Source organism: Diabrotica virgifera, chromosome 3 (assembly GCF_917563875.1).
Source record: "Diabrotica virgifera virgifera chromosome 3, PGI_DIABVI_V3a".
Taxonomy (NCBI): domain Eukaryota; kingdom Metazoa; phylum Arthropoda; class Insecta; order Coleoptera; family Chrysomelidae; genus Diabrotica; species Diabrotica virgifera.
In genome coordinates this window covers 150,031,976-150,049,912 of record NC_065445.1, presented here as the reverse complement: position 1 = coordinate 150,049,912, position 17,937 = coordinate 150,031,976, and the positions used below count along the sequence as shown (strand labels likewise).

At 33.4% G+C, this 17,937-nt stretch overlaps 1 protein-coding gene across 1 annotated transcript in view; it reads right to left on the bottom strand.

The window, feature by feature from the left end:
* The window catches only part of LOC126882098 (Golgi apparatus protein 1), a 155,795-nt gene that overhangs the window by 99,394 nt on the left and 38,464 nt on the right, over positions 1 to 17,937 (bottom strand). The window contains exon 3 of the mRNA XM_050646947.1: positions 16,482 to 16,638. Coding sequence (XP_050502904.1) covers positions 16,482 to 16,638 — 157 coding nt within the window. The remainder of the gene's footprint in view (positions 1 to 16,481; positions 16,639 to 17,937) is intronic.

The following is a 17,937-nucleotide window of genomic DNA, read 5'->3' as shown; positions in this document are numbered from 1 at the left end:
TATAGAAGCTAGTTTTCAAAAGAAACAAAAGACAGCAACAGTATTTATAGATCTAACAGCAGCATATGATACTGTTTGGAGACAGGGATTAATATATAAACTGGCCCGCATTATCCCCTGCAGAAAGATAATTAACCTCATTGACAACATGCTGACCAACAGAGCCTTCCAGGTTATAATGGGAAAGGAGACGAGTAGACAGATGAAACTTAACAATGGTCTTCCACAGGGTTCTGTCCTTGCCCCTTTACTTTTCAGCCTCTATATTGCTGACATGCCTGAAACCGAATCTCGGAAGTTTGGATATGCTGACGACTGGACCCTTGCAACAAGCCACCAATCTTTAGAAACTACAGAAATCACTCTCACGAATGACTTATCCATCCTCAGCGAATACCTTAAGAAATGGAGACTACAGCCAAGTACTACAAAAACTGAAGTATCAGCTTTTCATCTAAACAACAAGTTGGCAAACAGAGAATTACGAGTGTATTTTAATAACAAGCTGTTAAAACACAATAAATACCCGAAATACCTTGGGGTTACTCTAGACAGAACGCTCACATTCAGAGAACACCTAACGAAAACAGCAGCAAAATTGAAAACACGCAACAATATAATACAAAAACTCTGCGGCACTACATGGGGGTCCACAGCATCAACATTAAGATCCTCTGCTCTTGGCCTGATATATCCGGTGGCAGAATACTGTGCTCCAGTGTGGCTAAATAGCAGGCATACCCACCTGGTCGACACCCAACTAAACCGTACTATGCGTATGATAACAGGCACAATTAAGCCCACCCCTACAATGTGGCTACCTACCCTTAGTAATATAGCACCACCCAACCTACGCCGCGAACATGCATTGGTTAAAGAATATAACAAAATAATGGACAGTCGCCAGCTTCTAGTCCACAACGACATCCCCGATATTCTTGGAAACCGTCTCCGATCCAGGTTACCCCCTCTACAATCTGCTCAAGCGCTGCAGCGATCCAACTTTGACTTAAATACCCGATGGAGAGAAGATTGGGAAAGTAGGACAGATCCGCATTACCATAGTCTACCGGACATCATAGGGAAACCTGGCGAATTTGAACGTCCCCGTAAGATTTGGGCAGCCTTTAATCGAATTCGAACAAACTGTGGAAGATGCGCCGACTCCCTCCACAGATGGGGTAAACTCCCCTCGCCTTCTTGTGACTGCGGCGCTGCAAGACAGACGATCAGTCACATTGTTCAGGACTGCCCACGCAGAGCATACACAGGCGACCCTATAGACTTTGTAATGGCAACCGAAGGGTCAATCGAATATATAAAAAAATTGGACATCTGTTTCTGATGCATTGTATAATGCATAAATCTAAATATATTCTGTGATATATTTAAGCCATACGCTAAATAATAGGAATATCTCATCAAATATGTTCATTTTTAATTTCACTATACTCCGATAGACGGCTTTCACTAAAATTAAACGAAAATCTTCAAGGATCCCGAACATCGAATTTAGGACTCCCTCAAGGCAACATACTCAGCTCCCTACTTTTTATACTATATACAATGAACTTCGAAGTAAATTTGAATAACGTGAATATGATACAGTTTGCTGATGACATAGTTATTTACACCAACGGTACTACCATTTCAAATTGTCAGAACATTTCAAACACAAACCTATGGTCAGTTAGCCCTGGTTAGATTCAAATAACTTAATTCTTTCTGAAAAAAAATCTGAAGTGTGTATTTTTTGCTAAAAAAGGGACATAACTCAAGGACAGTTACAACTGGGACCATATCTTCTTCCAATCAAAAATTGTGTTAAATACCTTGGACTCTATTTAGACAGAAAATTACTGTGGAAAGATACCATCCACCATGCAACGAAAAAAACCGAGAACGCTGTGAATATTTTGAGAGCATTCTGCCATACCAAATGGGCAGCAGATCCAAATACAGCTTTACTGTTCTATAAAACAATAGTTAGAAGTATTTTAGACTATATGGAACAGCAGCACATACTCACCGAAGCAAAATAGAGACCCAGAAAAACACAAGTTTGAGAATATGTCTTGGTTATCTTAAATCTACCCCAATAAATATTATAGAAGTCGAATCTGTAGAACCTCCACTATCTTTCAGAAGGCAGCTAATTAGTCATAAATTTATGGCTAAAGCCATATCCAAAGAAGCCAGCTATCTTCGTAACATTCACGACCTCACTGTCCTAGTACTTACCCATCCATATTGGCACTCAAAAGCAACTCCACTCCTAGTAAACAGCTATACCACAATAGCACAAATCTCTAACTCCCTGTCAATCAATAAAACTATACCTATCTACACGGAACCTCCTCATGTTTTCTTTTCAAAACATATAAAAACATACTACCTGGACCCAAAAGAAAACTTTCTAGAATCCATTAATGGAAGATGGCCTGAACACCAATACATATATACTGACGGATCCAAGTTGAATGGAAAAGTAGGCTGTGCTACTTCACATTTAAAACAATTGTGGCAGCAGGAATATAATTCATCAGTGACAGGGCTTAACTATGTCGGCCACCAAAATAACATACCATCGAAAAGCTGGTTTCATGGATTAACAAAACAAAACTTCATTGTTACAATAAACAGAATATGAATACGATCTAATCATGCTATGACTGCTTTGTACAAATATAAAATAGGACTGGATGAAAACCCATATTGGGTCTATTGAATAAAAATAAGTGTTACCTTAGAAGTACTAACTTTTAAACAAAAGCTAATACTTATAACGATAAGATATTACTTATTTATACTTGAACAAAAGTAAGTTTTTTCTGAAAGGTAATACTGGAAAAACATTCTAAAATTTAAGAATTTTATTCCTGGGTATGTCGGTCTGATAAAATAAAACACTTTATTTTTGCTCAAACGTTTCGGATACATTGCCATTTTCAATAAGCATTGCTTATGCATTGCATGGCCATGCAGCCGAAACGTTTGAGCAAAAATAAAGTGTTTTATTTTATCAGACCGACATACCCAGGAATAAAATTCTTCTTAAGGTACTAGTACACTTTAGAAGACCAAAAATAAGCATTTTTTCAAGATATTTTTTCTCAGAACTTTTATTAAAAATGAATATAAAACTGTTTACATATTAATATATAACTCTTAGAGAATACAAAAAATATATCTTTTTTTATTTATGCATGTACACTAATATTGTAGAGGGCGCCAAAGTCGAGGCCTCGAAAAAAAGTAGTTCCGATGGCGGACAGTTAATCTCAGGATTGGAATATTTAAACCAAAAAAATTGTACGGCATTTGAAAAAGGAAGGCTTCTTACGTGACAATTTACCACCATTAGTACAAAATTCTGCAAAAAAAAGATTTTACGGAAATTTGAAAGAATTTTGTGAAAAAATCGACCGTTTTTCTTCAGTTTTTCATGGTTAAAAAATATTTATTTTTTATTTTTTGGTCAAATTGTGGTAAATTGTCACGTAACAAACCTTCCTCTTTCAAATTCAGTACGATTTTTTTGTTTCAGATATCCCAATCCTGAGATTAACTGTCCGCCATCATTTTTCGAGGCCTCGACTTTTGCGCCCTCTACAATATTAGTGTACGTGCATAAATGAAAAAAGATATATTTTTGTACTCTCTAAGAGTTAGATATTAATATGTAAAAAGTTTTATGTTCATTTTTATTAAAGGTTCAGAGAAAAAAATGATTATTTTTGGTTTTCTAAAGTGTACTAGTACCTTAAAAATTCACGGTCAGGAAATAACAAACTATAAATTCTAAAATTGAAGTATATACTTGTAAGTGTTAACTTATGCTTGTAAGTTTTTACTTTGGGTCTATTGAATAAAAAGAAGTATTTGCTTTTACTTCCTCGTATTTAAGTATTTACTTAATAGGAATTGAATAAAGCATTAAATAAATGACTTTATTCAATTAGTATTAAGTAAATACTTAAATACTTGTAAGTAAAAGCAAATACTTCTTTTTATTCAATAGACCCTTTAAAAATTGTCTTGTGATGTTATTTATATCTGCTTTAAATATTGTTTCCACTATTGAGTGACGTTTTGCAGCTCCTTTTTGACGAATGTTATCTACTTCCGCTTCATTGTGGTGTACATCATAGAGGTCCTACGGGTTTTCCAGTTCATTTTTGGAAAACTCAAAATCATCACGTAGATGTTTGCAAATATTGTGCAAAACAGCACAGCAAACAATGTTTTTTTGGAACTTTTGCCAAAGATACTCGTACTTTAGACCCTAATATAAGAAATCTCTGCTTTAGCCGCCCAGATACTCTTTCAATTATCACCCTTTCTCTGGAAGGAGTGATATTAAATAATTCCTCTCTTCTGTTTTTTGGATTTTAAATTGAGCATAATAACCATGTAGCACACTTGTAATCACTTCATTTGCATCACACGAGTTATAGTACAACGACCGCTGCCATCCAGTATATTCTACCACGTGGAATCAACACGAGGCTACGTCGCGTCGCAGCGTTGAACATTCTGGACCTAATTGCGACGTATTGGACAGCAAGATCAGCAATTATAAAATTATAAAACACCATGTAAAAATCAAAACTTTTTAGTCTGATTAAAATCTCTAAATAAAAGTCTAATTTAAATGTTAAAGTAAAGTCTGATTTTAAATTATTGAGTTGTAACTAAAATCTTTGTTTGTCGAAATAAAAGTTTTAATTGTGAAGTTCAGTTTTTTAAAAAAGGGTTTTTCCAAAGAACATTTATAATTGGCGCAGAGTCAGTACGGAAGTGGAAGAGTCTTTACAGATCCTCGTCACTTTTAAGTGTTTGTCCACTGTTCCAAGAACCAGCCCCAGGGAAACCGTTGCAGAGTTCACCCAAGGGAATTAGCAGTTAGAAATAGAAGTTAGGAGCCTTCAGGAGCAAAGGAATGCACATCGGCATCGTCTTTATCCTGTAAGCGATTTTTATTATTACTTAGAATTAAGAAGATTAATTTTTGAAAGAGATAATATTAAATCAGACTCCTCTGAGTCCTTAGATTGAATCAGAGCTAGATTAAGAAGATAAAAACAAAGATTTGAATAAATTAATAGAAAGATTAAAATAATTTAGAAATATCTCCTCTAAGTCCTTAGATTGACTTTAGAGCCAGATTTAGAAATTTATTTAAAGAAAAATTTGAATAGCTTAATAAATACTATATATTAATAAACACTAGAGATTAATAGATAAATAATAAGCAGTTTAAGATTGATATATTTGAAATTACTATACGTATTTGACTATTGACTATATTATTGAAATTTTTTTTAAATATGGCAGTTCCACAATTGACGTGAAAAATTTATGCATTCTTCCAAATTTCGACGGAAACCCAAATGAATTACATGAATTTATTAAAGTTTCTACAATACTTCTGAACCATTATTATGATAGACTAAATGCAGCTAATATCCAAAATAAATTTTTGCTTCATGGTATTATAAGTAAATTAACAGGTAGAGCCAAAGAAGTTATATCTGTATATGGATGCGAAACTTTTGACGAAATAAAAAATGCATTAATTCAAAATTTTGGAGACCAAAGAGACGAAAATTCGCTTACAAGAGACCTAGTAAATTTAAGACAAGGAGCAACAGAATCTATCATGCATTTTTACGAAAAAATAATGGGACTTTTAAGCTGTATCAACAATTACTTAGAATTACATACTGTAAATGCCGACATTAAAAGAAGCAAACAGGAATTTTTCCGTCAACAAGCTCTTACAACATTTTTAGCAGGCTTACGAGAACCAATGGGCTCTGTTATCAGAGCAATGAGACCAGGAAGTTTAGCTACGGCGATACAATACGTACAGGAAGAAAATAATGTTAGATATCTTCAAAAAAATCAAATAAGTCAACCTTTAACATCAGGAAGAAGCGAAAATTATCAAGAACGCCGACCTCAGAGACAGCAAATGCCTTTACCTGTCCAAAAACCATTTTATCAACAGCAACATTTTGCACCTCCGCAATGGCAGCAACCAATCAGGCAATTCTACCCACAGAATCAGTTTCAACAACCACATCGACAACAAAACTTCAACCAATTTAGACAAAATTAAAACCCTCCAGCATTCAGGACCCAGAACCAGTCAAATGTATGGGCACCCAAACCCGGACAGCCAAAGCAGCCTAGACCAACACCTATGAGTGGAATATCAGAAACCACAACCGGAGGCCGTCAAAAATTTACACCAAATTACCGAGCACAACCAAAATTCACCGTAGAAGAACTTTACAATATACAATGCCACGGAGATGAGCAAGAAGAGAATGCCGACTACAATGATTACTATGAACCCGAATACGACAATTTTCTACAAGATACATACGAAAATCAACCAACCGAATACGAAGAAAACGTAAATTTTCGAGAGGACCCACCAGAAGCAGCCGAAACGTAATTGAACTTCATTCATTTCCCGACAAGAAGGAGCTACCTTACATTGAAATTTCTGAGCCTTCTTTACGACTTTTAATCGATACAGGATCCACAAAGTCATTTCTTAATCCAGAAATAGCTTCTTCATATTTTCCAAATTATATAAAACACGAACCCTTCGTCGTCACATCAATTTTTCAAAATTATTCCCAAAAATATTGTGCTGAAATTCCTTCATTTTCAGAATTTAATTCTGACAGCAAAATGAAATTTTATCTCTTCAAGTTTCACAAAACTTTCGATGGTCTTATTGGCCTCGACAATCTAAAACTCTTCGAAGCCCAATTAAACTTTCCTAAATCACTTCTAGTTACAAAACATTCTACAATCCCTATCAAATATTATGAAACAAACAAAACACAATTTTATTCCATCCATTTGGAACCAAATTCAATTAGCCAAGTAAAAATTCCAGTCAAAGAATAAAAAGGAACCATCATTATTCCAACTCAAAAAGTACAAGGCGTCGTAGTACGAGAAGCCCTTACTAACGCCGAGAACCACCTCGCCTGGACCGAAATTGCCAACTTCACGCCAGAACCCATTCACCTTTCTCTTATGGAACCACTCGAAAGCCAGGAAATAGACATTCAAGATTTCCATATATATTCCATGGAAACAACCTCCGGACCAGACTACAGACAAGATATCGACGACTTAATTAAAACCGAACATCTTAACGAAGAAGAAGAGGATCAAGTTCGTCAACTATGCCGAAAATTCTCCGATATATTTCATCAACCAGACACTCCTCTCAGCTTTATTAACGAAGTTAAACACCACATCAAAACCAAGGATGAAAAGCCTGTATATACGAAATCATACCGGTATCCTTATGTGCACAAAGAAGAAGTAAAGAAACAAATCTCTTCAATGTTAGAGCAAAGGATCATTCGACCAAGCCAATCGCCATGGTCCTCGCCCATTTGGATTGTGGCAAAGAAACCAGATTCATCCGGTAAAATAAAGTGGAGGATAGTGGTAGATTATAGAAAGGTCAACGAGAAGACAATTGACGACCGATACAGAATTCCTCACATTAGCGATATTTTGGACAAATTGGGAAGATGTTAATATTTTACGACCCTCGACTTAGCGAGCGGATTTCATCAAATCGAGATGGCTGAAGAAGACATTCCCAAAACAGCATTTAATGTGGAAAATGGACACTATGAATATTTAAGAATGCCATTTGGACTTAAGAACGCTCCGTCCACGTTCCAACGTATGATGGACAACGTATTGAAGGGACTTCAAGGAGAAATATGTCTCGTCTATATGGATGACGTAATAGTATACTCAACATCACTACACGAACACATAGTAAATCTCACAAAAGTATTCCAACGATTAAGAGAAGCCCGACTAAAAATCCAAGTTGACAAATGCGAATTTTTAAAAAAGCAAGTTCATTTTCTGGGACACGTAGTCACACAAGAAGGAATAAAACCGAATCCAGCGAAAATTGAAGCAATAGAAAAATATCCAATACCGAAAACAGCAAAAGAAATTAGAGGATTCCTTGGACTCTTGGGATATTACAGAAAGTTTATTCGAGACTTCGCAAAACTCACAAAACCTCTAACAAGATGCTTGAAAAAGGAAGCAAAGATCGAACATACACCCGAATTCGTAGAATGCTTTGAAACATGCAGGAAATTATTAATGAATGAGCCTTTATTGCAATATCCAGATTTTTCCAAACCGTTTAACCTCACAACAGATGCCAGCAATTTTGCTATCGGAGCAGTACTTTCCCAAGGACCAGTTGGCAGTGATAAACCAATTGCCTTCGCTTCCAGGACACTAAATGAAACTGAGACCAAATACTCAACAATAGAAAAGGAAATGCTAGCAATGGTGTGGGCAACTAAGTATTTCCGACCCTACCTATTTGGAAGGAAATTTAAAATACTTTCAGACCACCGTCCCTTGCAATATCTATTTTCCCTAAAGGAACCCAACTCCAAACTAGTACGTTGGAGATTAAAATTAGAAGAATTTGACTACGAGGTAATTTACAAAAAAGGAAAAGCTAATACCAACACTGTCTCGAATCGAAATTCACACAAAGGAAACTAAGGACATCGATTCACAAATTAAGGAAGTCTTTGACGACTTAGTAGACATGGAAGACGATGGATGGTCAACGACTAATAATCCAGATGCAGATCGAATAATCGACGAGATTGTAGAAGAAAAAGCAACAGAATTAATCCAAAAAAACATCCCAGAAGACACTGTTGAAAACGAAGATCAAAACATCCAAGAAGACACTGTTGAAAACGAATATCAAAACATGGATGAAGACGGAAATGAAACAATACATACAGCAGTAGAAAACCCAATTCTTGGTATACCTATTTCGGAAAAACCACTTAACTTCTACAATAACCAAATTATAGTCAAAATCGTCAACTACAATCCACGACCTCCAGCAATTATACAAACCTTTCCGAATAAAAGACGTTATCATATCCAGCTATCGAAAGATCAGTTAAAAGCTGATACCATAAAGATTTTTAAGGAACACCTCAACCCGAAAAAGAAGTATGCAATTTTATTTGAAGCAGAAGAAGAAATTTTTGCAGAAATTTGCGAAATTATCAGAAAAACTTTCAAAAACAACGCATATGACTTAGTAAAATGTAATCTTTTATTGGAAGATGTTAATCTAGAAGAACAACAAAAAGAAATTATAAAAAACTATCATGAAGGTAAAACCAACCATAGAGGAATATTGACGCGAGGCTAGAATGAGTTCCCGCGAGGTTTGTATACTATTTTACTCACAATCGGTTAGTAGTTTATGGATTTCTAATACTCACAATCTACCAATAATAATTTCGTTTCAAATATCTGTATCCATTTTCATTATGTGATAAGATGAATTATTTTAAGTAACCTGTGAGATCGTTGCTAGGTAACAAAACAAGTTTGTTGAATCTGACATTTAGGCGATACACGACGCCATTAATTGTACATATAATCAAATTGTGTTTATTTTACAAAAATGTCTGATAGTGAATTTGAATGTACGCCATTCAAAAACCATATTTTAATCAAAAATGACATTGACATTTGCAGGTAGAAAAGTGACAGATGCTAGCCGGGAAAGTACTTTCCCGGCTAGCTGGGAAAGTAAAGTAAGTAATAAGTCGCTTCCTGATTACTTCAAAGGTTAGAAATCCATAAATTACTAACCGATTGTGAGTAAAAGGCGTTTACAATGCAAATGCAATCCATTCGAGTAAATATTCATTTTGTTTTTCAAAAAATTTCAATATGTTTGTATAATCATTTACTTCGTTGTAATTATTGTGCGATACAAAATATTATTGTGTGTTCACGAAAAAATTAACATAAAAAAAAAGTTTGAAACAAATATGTTAAAAAAGTAAAATAAAGATAAACAAATAAAAAACATAAAAAAACAAAAAATAACAATGAAAAAAGGCATTAAAACTAAACAAAAGACTACATAACTAAAGCATTAAAAAAACCAAAAAAATATAATTAAAAAAATAAAAAATGCACTGAACAGAAACATACAAATTTTACTAACATAATAACATTTATCCTAGGGTGTGAGAATTTGAACAACCAATTTATTTATATTGGATCATAAAAAAATGCTCTTTTTATAATTTATGAATAAAAAATAAGTCTGGCTAATTGGTTTATGCCAAAGCCAATTATAACTAAATAAAAAAAATGAATCTGTAAATTTTGAACACCCTGTATGAAGATGTTTAATACTCAATCATGGAATACATTTAATAAATGTCCAACTATTTAGACATAAGAGATAATTTGGTATAATTGCTTGAGAATGACTCTTCTTTTAAACTTTACAATTTAAGAAAAGTCGACTTAACTAAGAACACCCTGTACATTGTGTAGGGAAATCTTATGAAACTGTACCTTATTTTTTGCGGACAATTAGAAAATGCAATAAAATATAGTAATGTGTATACGAACTTGTAATGTGAAAACCATGTTAGTAGTGGGAAAAATGCAGGAACCAGCCCAGCAGATGAGAAAATATGCGCTAGATATCCTAGCACTTCAGGAAATAAGATGGAAAAAGAAGGGAAAATAGAAAAGAAAAACTTCACTTTGTATTATTTCGGAGAAAAAAAGGAGGGAAAAAATGAAACTGGATTTATGGTCAACAAAAAACTAATAAACAGAGTCATGGACTTGGGAACAATTAGTGGATGAATTTCATACATCAAAATCAAGAACACAAAAGCCAATATGTCAATAATAAACGTTTATGCTCTAACGGAAAATGCAAGTAATGAAGATAAATTCGATTTCTACGAGCAACTAGAAGAGGCTTGTGAAAATGTAGCCAGAAACGATATTCTGATAAAGGAGACTAAGATTGGAAAAGAAGAGAATAACGGGGTAGTTGAAGGGAATGAAACAATTCATGAAGAAACGAATAATAATGGAACAAGACTATGCAACTTAACTACAGCGACAAACATACATTGCAAGTACAAAATTCCGACATAAAAAGTAACATAAAATAACATGGCTATTTCCAGGCCGAAGAGTGACCTCAGTATGTGGGTAGGCGACATGTATCAACAAATTCTATTTTTTCTTCACTTCATCATCTGACAAACTTCATCATTATATAACTTATTAGATAAAGAAATATGTCCAGCTAAATCACTGTCAATAGTTTTATTAGTTTTTTCTAGCCGTTTTAAACCTAAGCAATTGATTAAATGTTCTTTCGAAAATTCATGTTTTTTGACACCAGCTGATAAATTTTTCAAATCTGAATATCCCTGACTCATTCAAACATTATTTTGCTTCAAATTTGAGAGCAACAGACAAGGCCAACAAAAAAGTGAATTTTTAAAATAACTTCCGCTTAACCATTTATGGTTTTCATACAATATTGTTTTAAACGATCTCGAAAATGGTCGATTGTCTTTCTTCTTATCTGTTGATAAAATTTTTAAATTTGGTAAAGGCCGACCCACTGAAATAATTTCTAATCTTTCTTGATTATGGCGCCTAGAAAAAGGTGTCCCAATGAAACTGCAGATTATATCGTGTAAAATATTCATTTTATTTTAATATGGACGGTTTCACCAACGACAAATAGTAGTTTATTCGATGAATATTCAACCAATAAAACTAACACACCTACGTTTCACTAACGTCAAATATGACTTATTTTATTTTATTTGTCTCAAATAAAGAGTTACTCTTCAAATAAATTGACAAGTTAACCTCGCTTTAAATTTTAAATATCTATATAATCAAATGGAACACAGAACATTCGTCATTTTAACTTTAAATTATCAAAATTGTATTGAAACAAAATAAAAATAAAATATAATCGACTGATAAATTTTATTCCACCAATAACTAAGTATTCACAGATTTATTTGTTGTTGGTGAATTATTACTAACATAAATTAAAATACCCTTCAAGGAGGTGTGGCCTTTGACGACATAAGTATTCAGACATTTATAAAATTATAGTTTGTTTTCCAACAGTGATGACAGTAATGAAAATCGCCATATGAACAATTCGTTTTGGGAAAGACCAGATGGACGATCTGTAGGACGGTCTAAAAAAGGGTAGAAAGATACAGTCAAAGAGGATTTGAAGAAAATGGGAGTGTGACAGTGGCACAGGACCGAAAAAATGAAAGGCAATACTAAATGTAGTAAAGATTTGTTTAGCCATTATAGAGTTATAAAGCCATTGATTTTGGTCTAGTAAACTATCTCACTGTAACTGTCTCTATATAGGCAGATTTATTTATATCTTCTAATTATTTAGCCTGAGATTTACAAAATAGATATTCTTCCTTTTCAAGCACTCCTTAACCTTTTCACTATAATCCTTTAATATTAAATATTTTTTTGTCAAATAATGTATTTATATTTAAAGAATTTCGCTGTGAAACGAAAACAAGAAGCGTATTATATTTCAGTTTGCTCAGGGGCGCCATAAACAATCTTACTAGTTTCATTCTCATTAGAAACCATCAGAGATTGTATAAATCTATGGATATATGTATCTGAACAAACTAAAATAAACCGAGCCTACTAGTATCGAATCACGACAAATTTACACGATATGGATTCAAATTCAAAGTTTTATTTCCGAAGAAAAATAAAATTTTTAACGACACCAAGTTTCTGGTCATGCCTTCGGGGGTTTACTTGCAAACCAAAGGAATGTTGGATGAAAGAAGACCAAGGGGAGATCTATAATTTGCATCTCATTAACCGTCTATCCAACGTGGCAAAATCCAACGAAAACATGGTCTCGATACCCAGATAAGAGTAAAACTAATACAAAAGAATTTCACCGTGAAACGAAAACAAGAGGCGTATCATATTTCAGTTTGTTCAGAGAGCGCCATAAACAATCTTACTTTATCATTCCTCATTAAAAATCATCAGAAATTATATGTGGATATCTTTGACCTATGAACAAACTAAAATAAACCGAGCCTACTAGTATCGAATCTCAATAAAATACAGTGGCGGCTAGTCAGGGTCGGCAGTGCCGACCCTCACATTTATGGACACATTATAGATTTTTTTTAAATATTTAATTTAATCAGAGTTGATGATATTCGTTTCTGTGAACTAAAAAAATATCTGTGAGATAATACAGACTAAATTTTATTCATTGTTTTTAAAAGAATTTGATCGACCCCATACGTTAAGTGATTCCTGTGCGCTGTGCGTAAGAGACTTTTCAAAAATGATCCTATAGCCATGCAAACATTATTATAAAGCTCGGCTCAGCAAGCCGTCCCCTGATTGAAGATTTGCTGGTAATGAATATGTATGCTATGGAATATTAGCCGATAGGCAACCAATTATACATTTCCCGTACTATTTGAATGGCAAGTACGGCAGAAATCAATCTGACGAGCGGTGATCTTCAAACGGTAGCAAGGCACGTACAGCCACGTACCTTGCTATCGCGTCCGGGATAAAATTGTGAAATAGGTAAGTAGGTAGTTTTACGTCGTTTAATGATTGATATTGTAATTTTTTTAAGTTGTTAGGAATTACCATTTAGGTGACAGGATGAATCGGAGAATTCGTTACATCAAGTTAATTATAGAGAACAAATAAAATTGTTTAACAAATTTTCTAATTTACTTTCTGACTCGAAGACATTTAGCGGCGTACCTAAAACAGCACAGAATGAAAGAATCAATTAGTAGTTACATTTTGATGCTTTTCGGTATAAGTAGACGAAACTACTGATAGAGGTAACATGTCATTCACAAGTATCAATTGTTCTTCGATACGCGTTACGTCTAATATTTGAGAGGTTTTTAGGTTTTCAGACGTGAGTAGAAGCCATAAGATAGAATATATTTTTGGTGTTTAAATCTATTTAGTTTGCCTCTGTCTCTCCATACTTCTTCTATACAGTTATCCCCTTCTCTTCACTTCTACATCCTTCCACTTTCCTCCACTAATACTACTGGAAAGTAGTATTTTTCCTACTGCATCTTCTCAACGTAGAAGCCACTTCACTCTCTTCTTTACATTCCATCTATTTTCAGTTATGCCCCACTAGTTACACTCCTTTTCCTTACTTCTGTTGGAGTATATCTTTCTTTTTACTTTCACTCCAACAGAAGTTTTCTTTAATTTGTTATATTGGCATATCAACATTGACATATTAAAATTTTTGGATATCAAAAATAAATTGGTAAGGCAAATTTATGACGGCGCTGCCTTGATGTCCGGTGAATTGTATGGTCTCCAGGCAAAAGTTAAAACTATTGCACCAGGCAAAACTATTATTTACTCACTGTTATAAGTCATTGACCTCTTTGACGATTCAAAATTGAAAAGTTATGCCAAAGAATTTTCAAAATATCTATTAGATAAGTTCATTAAAAATCATCCATCATTCTTTAATCAAATAAAATAAGAAAATGGATTAACAGGTTTATATGCTGATCCAAATATTTTCGGAAGGTAGGATAAGTTACAAAATATGTATAATTTTATATACTGCAATTCATTAGGTACAACAAACTGTTCCCGAAATTAATAAATTATTGGGCTCAAATGAACGGGATCTCTGTTGTCTCAAAAGAGTCAAAACGTATTGTCGAAACACCATGAAACAAGAGAGAATGTCAAACTTGTCTCAAATTTCAAATGTCAATAGAAAGAAACTATTAAAATCTCCCCAAAGCAATAATAAATTTTACAATGACGTTATAACCCATTTTGCTACTTCGAAACAACATAGACTAAATAGACTTAATTTATAAACAGGTTTAGGTTCTAAATTTATAGGAAAAAAACAAAAAAAAATTTAAAAAAACAAACCAAAAATCTCCTATGAAATTGAAGCCTTTTAATTAGATGGCATACCTATCTGAGGAGACAAAACCTTGTCGACCCTGTCCCTAAAGCCACGAGCCGCCACTGATTAAATAACTCGATATGGATGCCGTAGCGACAGGGCCGGCGATAACGGGCACCCCTTTTTGGGGGGCGCCAAAATGACCTTTTTTCTGTCGGTGCTATACAAAATACTAATTTAAAAGACACCGAAGAGCGCCTATGCTTCTTTTGCAGGCGGGCGCCTTATACCCTAGCGCCGGTACTGCAGCGACATCTGCCTAAAACAAGTTTTATTTCCGAAGAAAAATAAAACTTTTAATGAGACCAAGTTTCTGGTTACACCTTCACGGTTTCTATTAGTTGCAAACCAAACGAATGTTGTATTAAAGAAAACCAAGGGGAGATAAATAATTGGCATCTCACTACCTGTCTATCCAACGTATTTATATACATCCAACGTATTTATATTTCTCATGAAAGAGATTGTCAATAGGAGTAAAACATAAGAATCAATGATAGAAAAACTATAATATGAACAAAATATCGTCGATCTAACCTGTAAACTGTGTAACTCCATTTATCCAAATTTTACAGGAGACACAAACAACTATTTCTCTAAATATGACTAAAGCGAATACTACGTATCTCCCATTTTAAAAGATAGGATGCTAAAACGGAATATTTTATAGATACACATATCACTAACATTTGTAATATTGTTTAATGAGTATTTAATATTACTTACCACCAACGTTTTCTTAAAAATATCACTTTCTAAACAGTGATAGGTCAGTCGTGTGGTATGACAAACTAGGGATCTACGTATTTTTCGTACTACATTTGGCGGCAAGGGAGATCCAGTAAATACGAAGATGTGGCTATTTACTCATCTGGTAAAAATATGCATGTTCATCCTTTTTAAACGATAAGTAGGGCAGTAATAACTCATTTTCAGAGAATTATGGAGTTACGCTGTTTACAGATTAGGACGACTATATATAAAAAATGACAAGCTTGAAATTTACCTTTAGAAATAATAAAAGGTAACGGTAAAATGTTAGGTATAAAAGTGATATTACAATGAAAGAAATTGTAAATTATGCGCCAGTAATATAAGTAACCATCAAAAATATAATCAAAACTTTCTAAATTTGAAGAATATTATATTTGCCAGCATGTAAATATGTACAATTAAAATCATTCTTTTATCAATTCCAAAAATTATAGCAATTTATTTCAAAATGTTTAAACATGGGAGTTGATGTAAACAACTGCCTCTCTTGTATATTTACACTATCTCAAGATATTCATGCCTTATCAGGGGTTTGGTTTATTTACATTATCATATATATGTTTTTATACGTGGTATATATTTATGGTGTATATCAGTTTTTTAGCATATTCTTGATGGTATTTTAATGATAAATTTATGCAAATATAGGGGACCAAAAAATATGCTTATTTGGGAAAGAAGTGGGACAAGACATGCAATGTCAAAATTTGTAGTCTACTACTGATATTTTTTACTATAAAAATAAAAATACTAAAAATAAAATGTTGGGTTCTTGACTAGTGGTACTTGTCACAACAGTTTATTTTGTACTTACTGCTCTCATACATAGATGTCCAAGTTTTACTGTATCCTTTTCTCCTATGTTCATAGCATGACCCATCAGACAGTGTAAAGTCTTTCCTCCAACTCCATACCCTTCACAGAATATAGCTGTTTCATTCTTACACTTATCCACAACCTCAGGAGACAAGCTAAACAATCAAAAATAATTTCTAGTTAAATACAAAGTGAGTCTGTAATTTGGAATAAATTCAATAGTTCAAATACTAATTGTTTTTTTTTGAAAAACGCTTAGAGCCGTCGATTAGTATTTCAAATCGATATTTTTTACATACAATAATAATATATACAGGGTAGGATGTCCCAATTTAGAGATATGACGTCATCGTTGATTTTATTAAATGGCAACACTGTTATTTTGATAGCTGTTTTTATAGGGTGTGTAAAGTTATACATAACGGCAAAATATAAAAATTTTATTCCCTAGTATTTACAAGATAATAAAAAATAACAAAGTTATGAAAAACAAGAGTCTGTAATTTGGAATAAATTCAATAGTTCAAATACTAATTGTTTTTTTGAAAAATACTCAGACCCGTCGATTAGTATTTCAAATCGAAATTTTTACATACAATAATAATGTATACAGGGTGTCCCAATTTAGAGCTATGACGTCACCGTTGATTTTCTTAAATGGCAACACTGTCATTTTGATATCTATTTTGATAGGGTGTGTACAATGTAGAGGAAACAATATTTAGCATCTTATATTGCCCCCAATGGCTTCACTATAGGAAGTTAATGTTTTAGAATACTATATATTCATATGTTGTTCTGAAGCTATTTTCTTGTGGCATTTTTACAATTTTAACTATTTATAATGGGAAATAAGCCACAATATTATTAAAAAATGATTTTTATTAACGTTTCGACGCCCAAATCGGGTGCCGTTGTCAAAATACAAAATACTATTAACATAACCAAAAATGTTGTTGCTTAGTAAAAAAATTCTTCTAATAATTTATTTAATTCGACTCATTTATATCGGCAATTCAGATACATATGATACATTTTAAAGTAGAAGACTTTAAAATGATATTGCCAATATTTATGAGTTGCGTTCCTGGGACGACTTTACTGAAAGATAGTTCATTCGATTACATGAAATCAACCCCAACTCAAGAATATCCGTCACAAAAAAAAATCATAGCATGTGAACTGTCTTTAAAAAGACAACCACGTGCAAGGGTGACATTAAAATTCTCGCGTTAGAGATCTCATAGTAAATCACGAGGGAAAACCAGGAAAAACCTCGTGATACTATCCCGACATCGTAAGTATTTGGTCTTACATTTAATTTACTCTCAAAATTAATACCAAATTCTGACTTTACTATAATTTTGTTTCAATTATAAATAATATCAATATTACATGGATATATAAGTAATACTAAAATATAAAATATGTACTAACTCGACTATTGACTTACT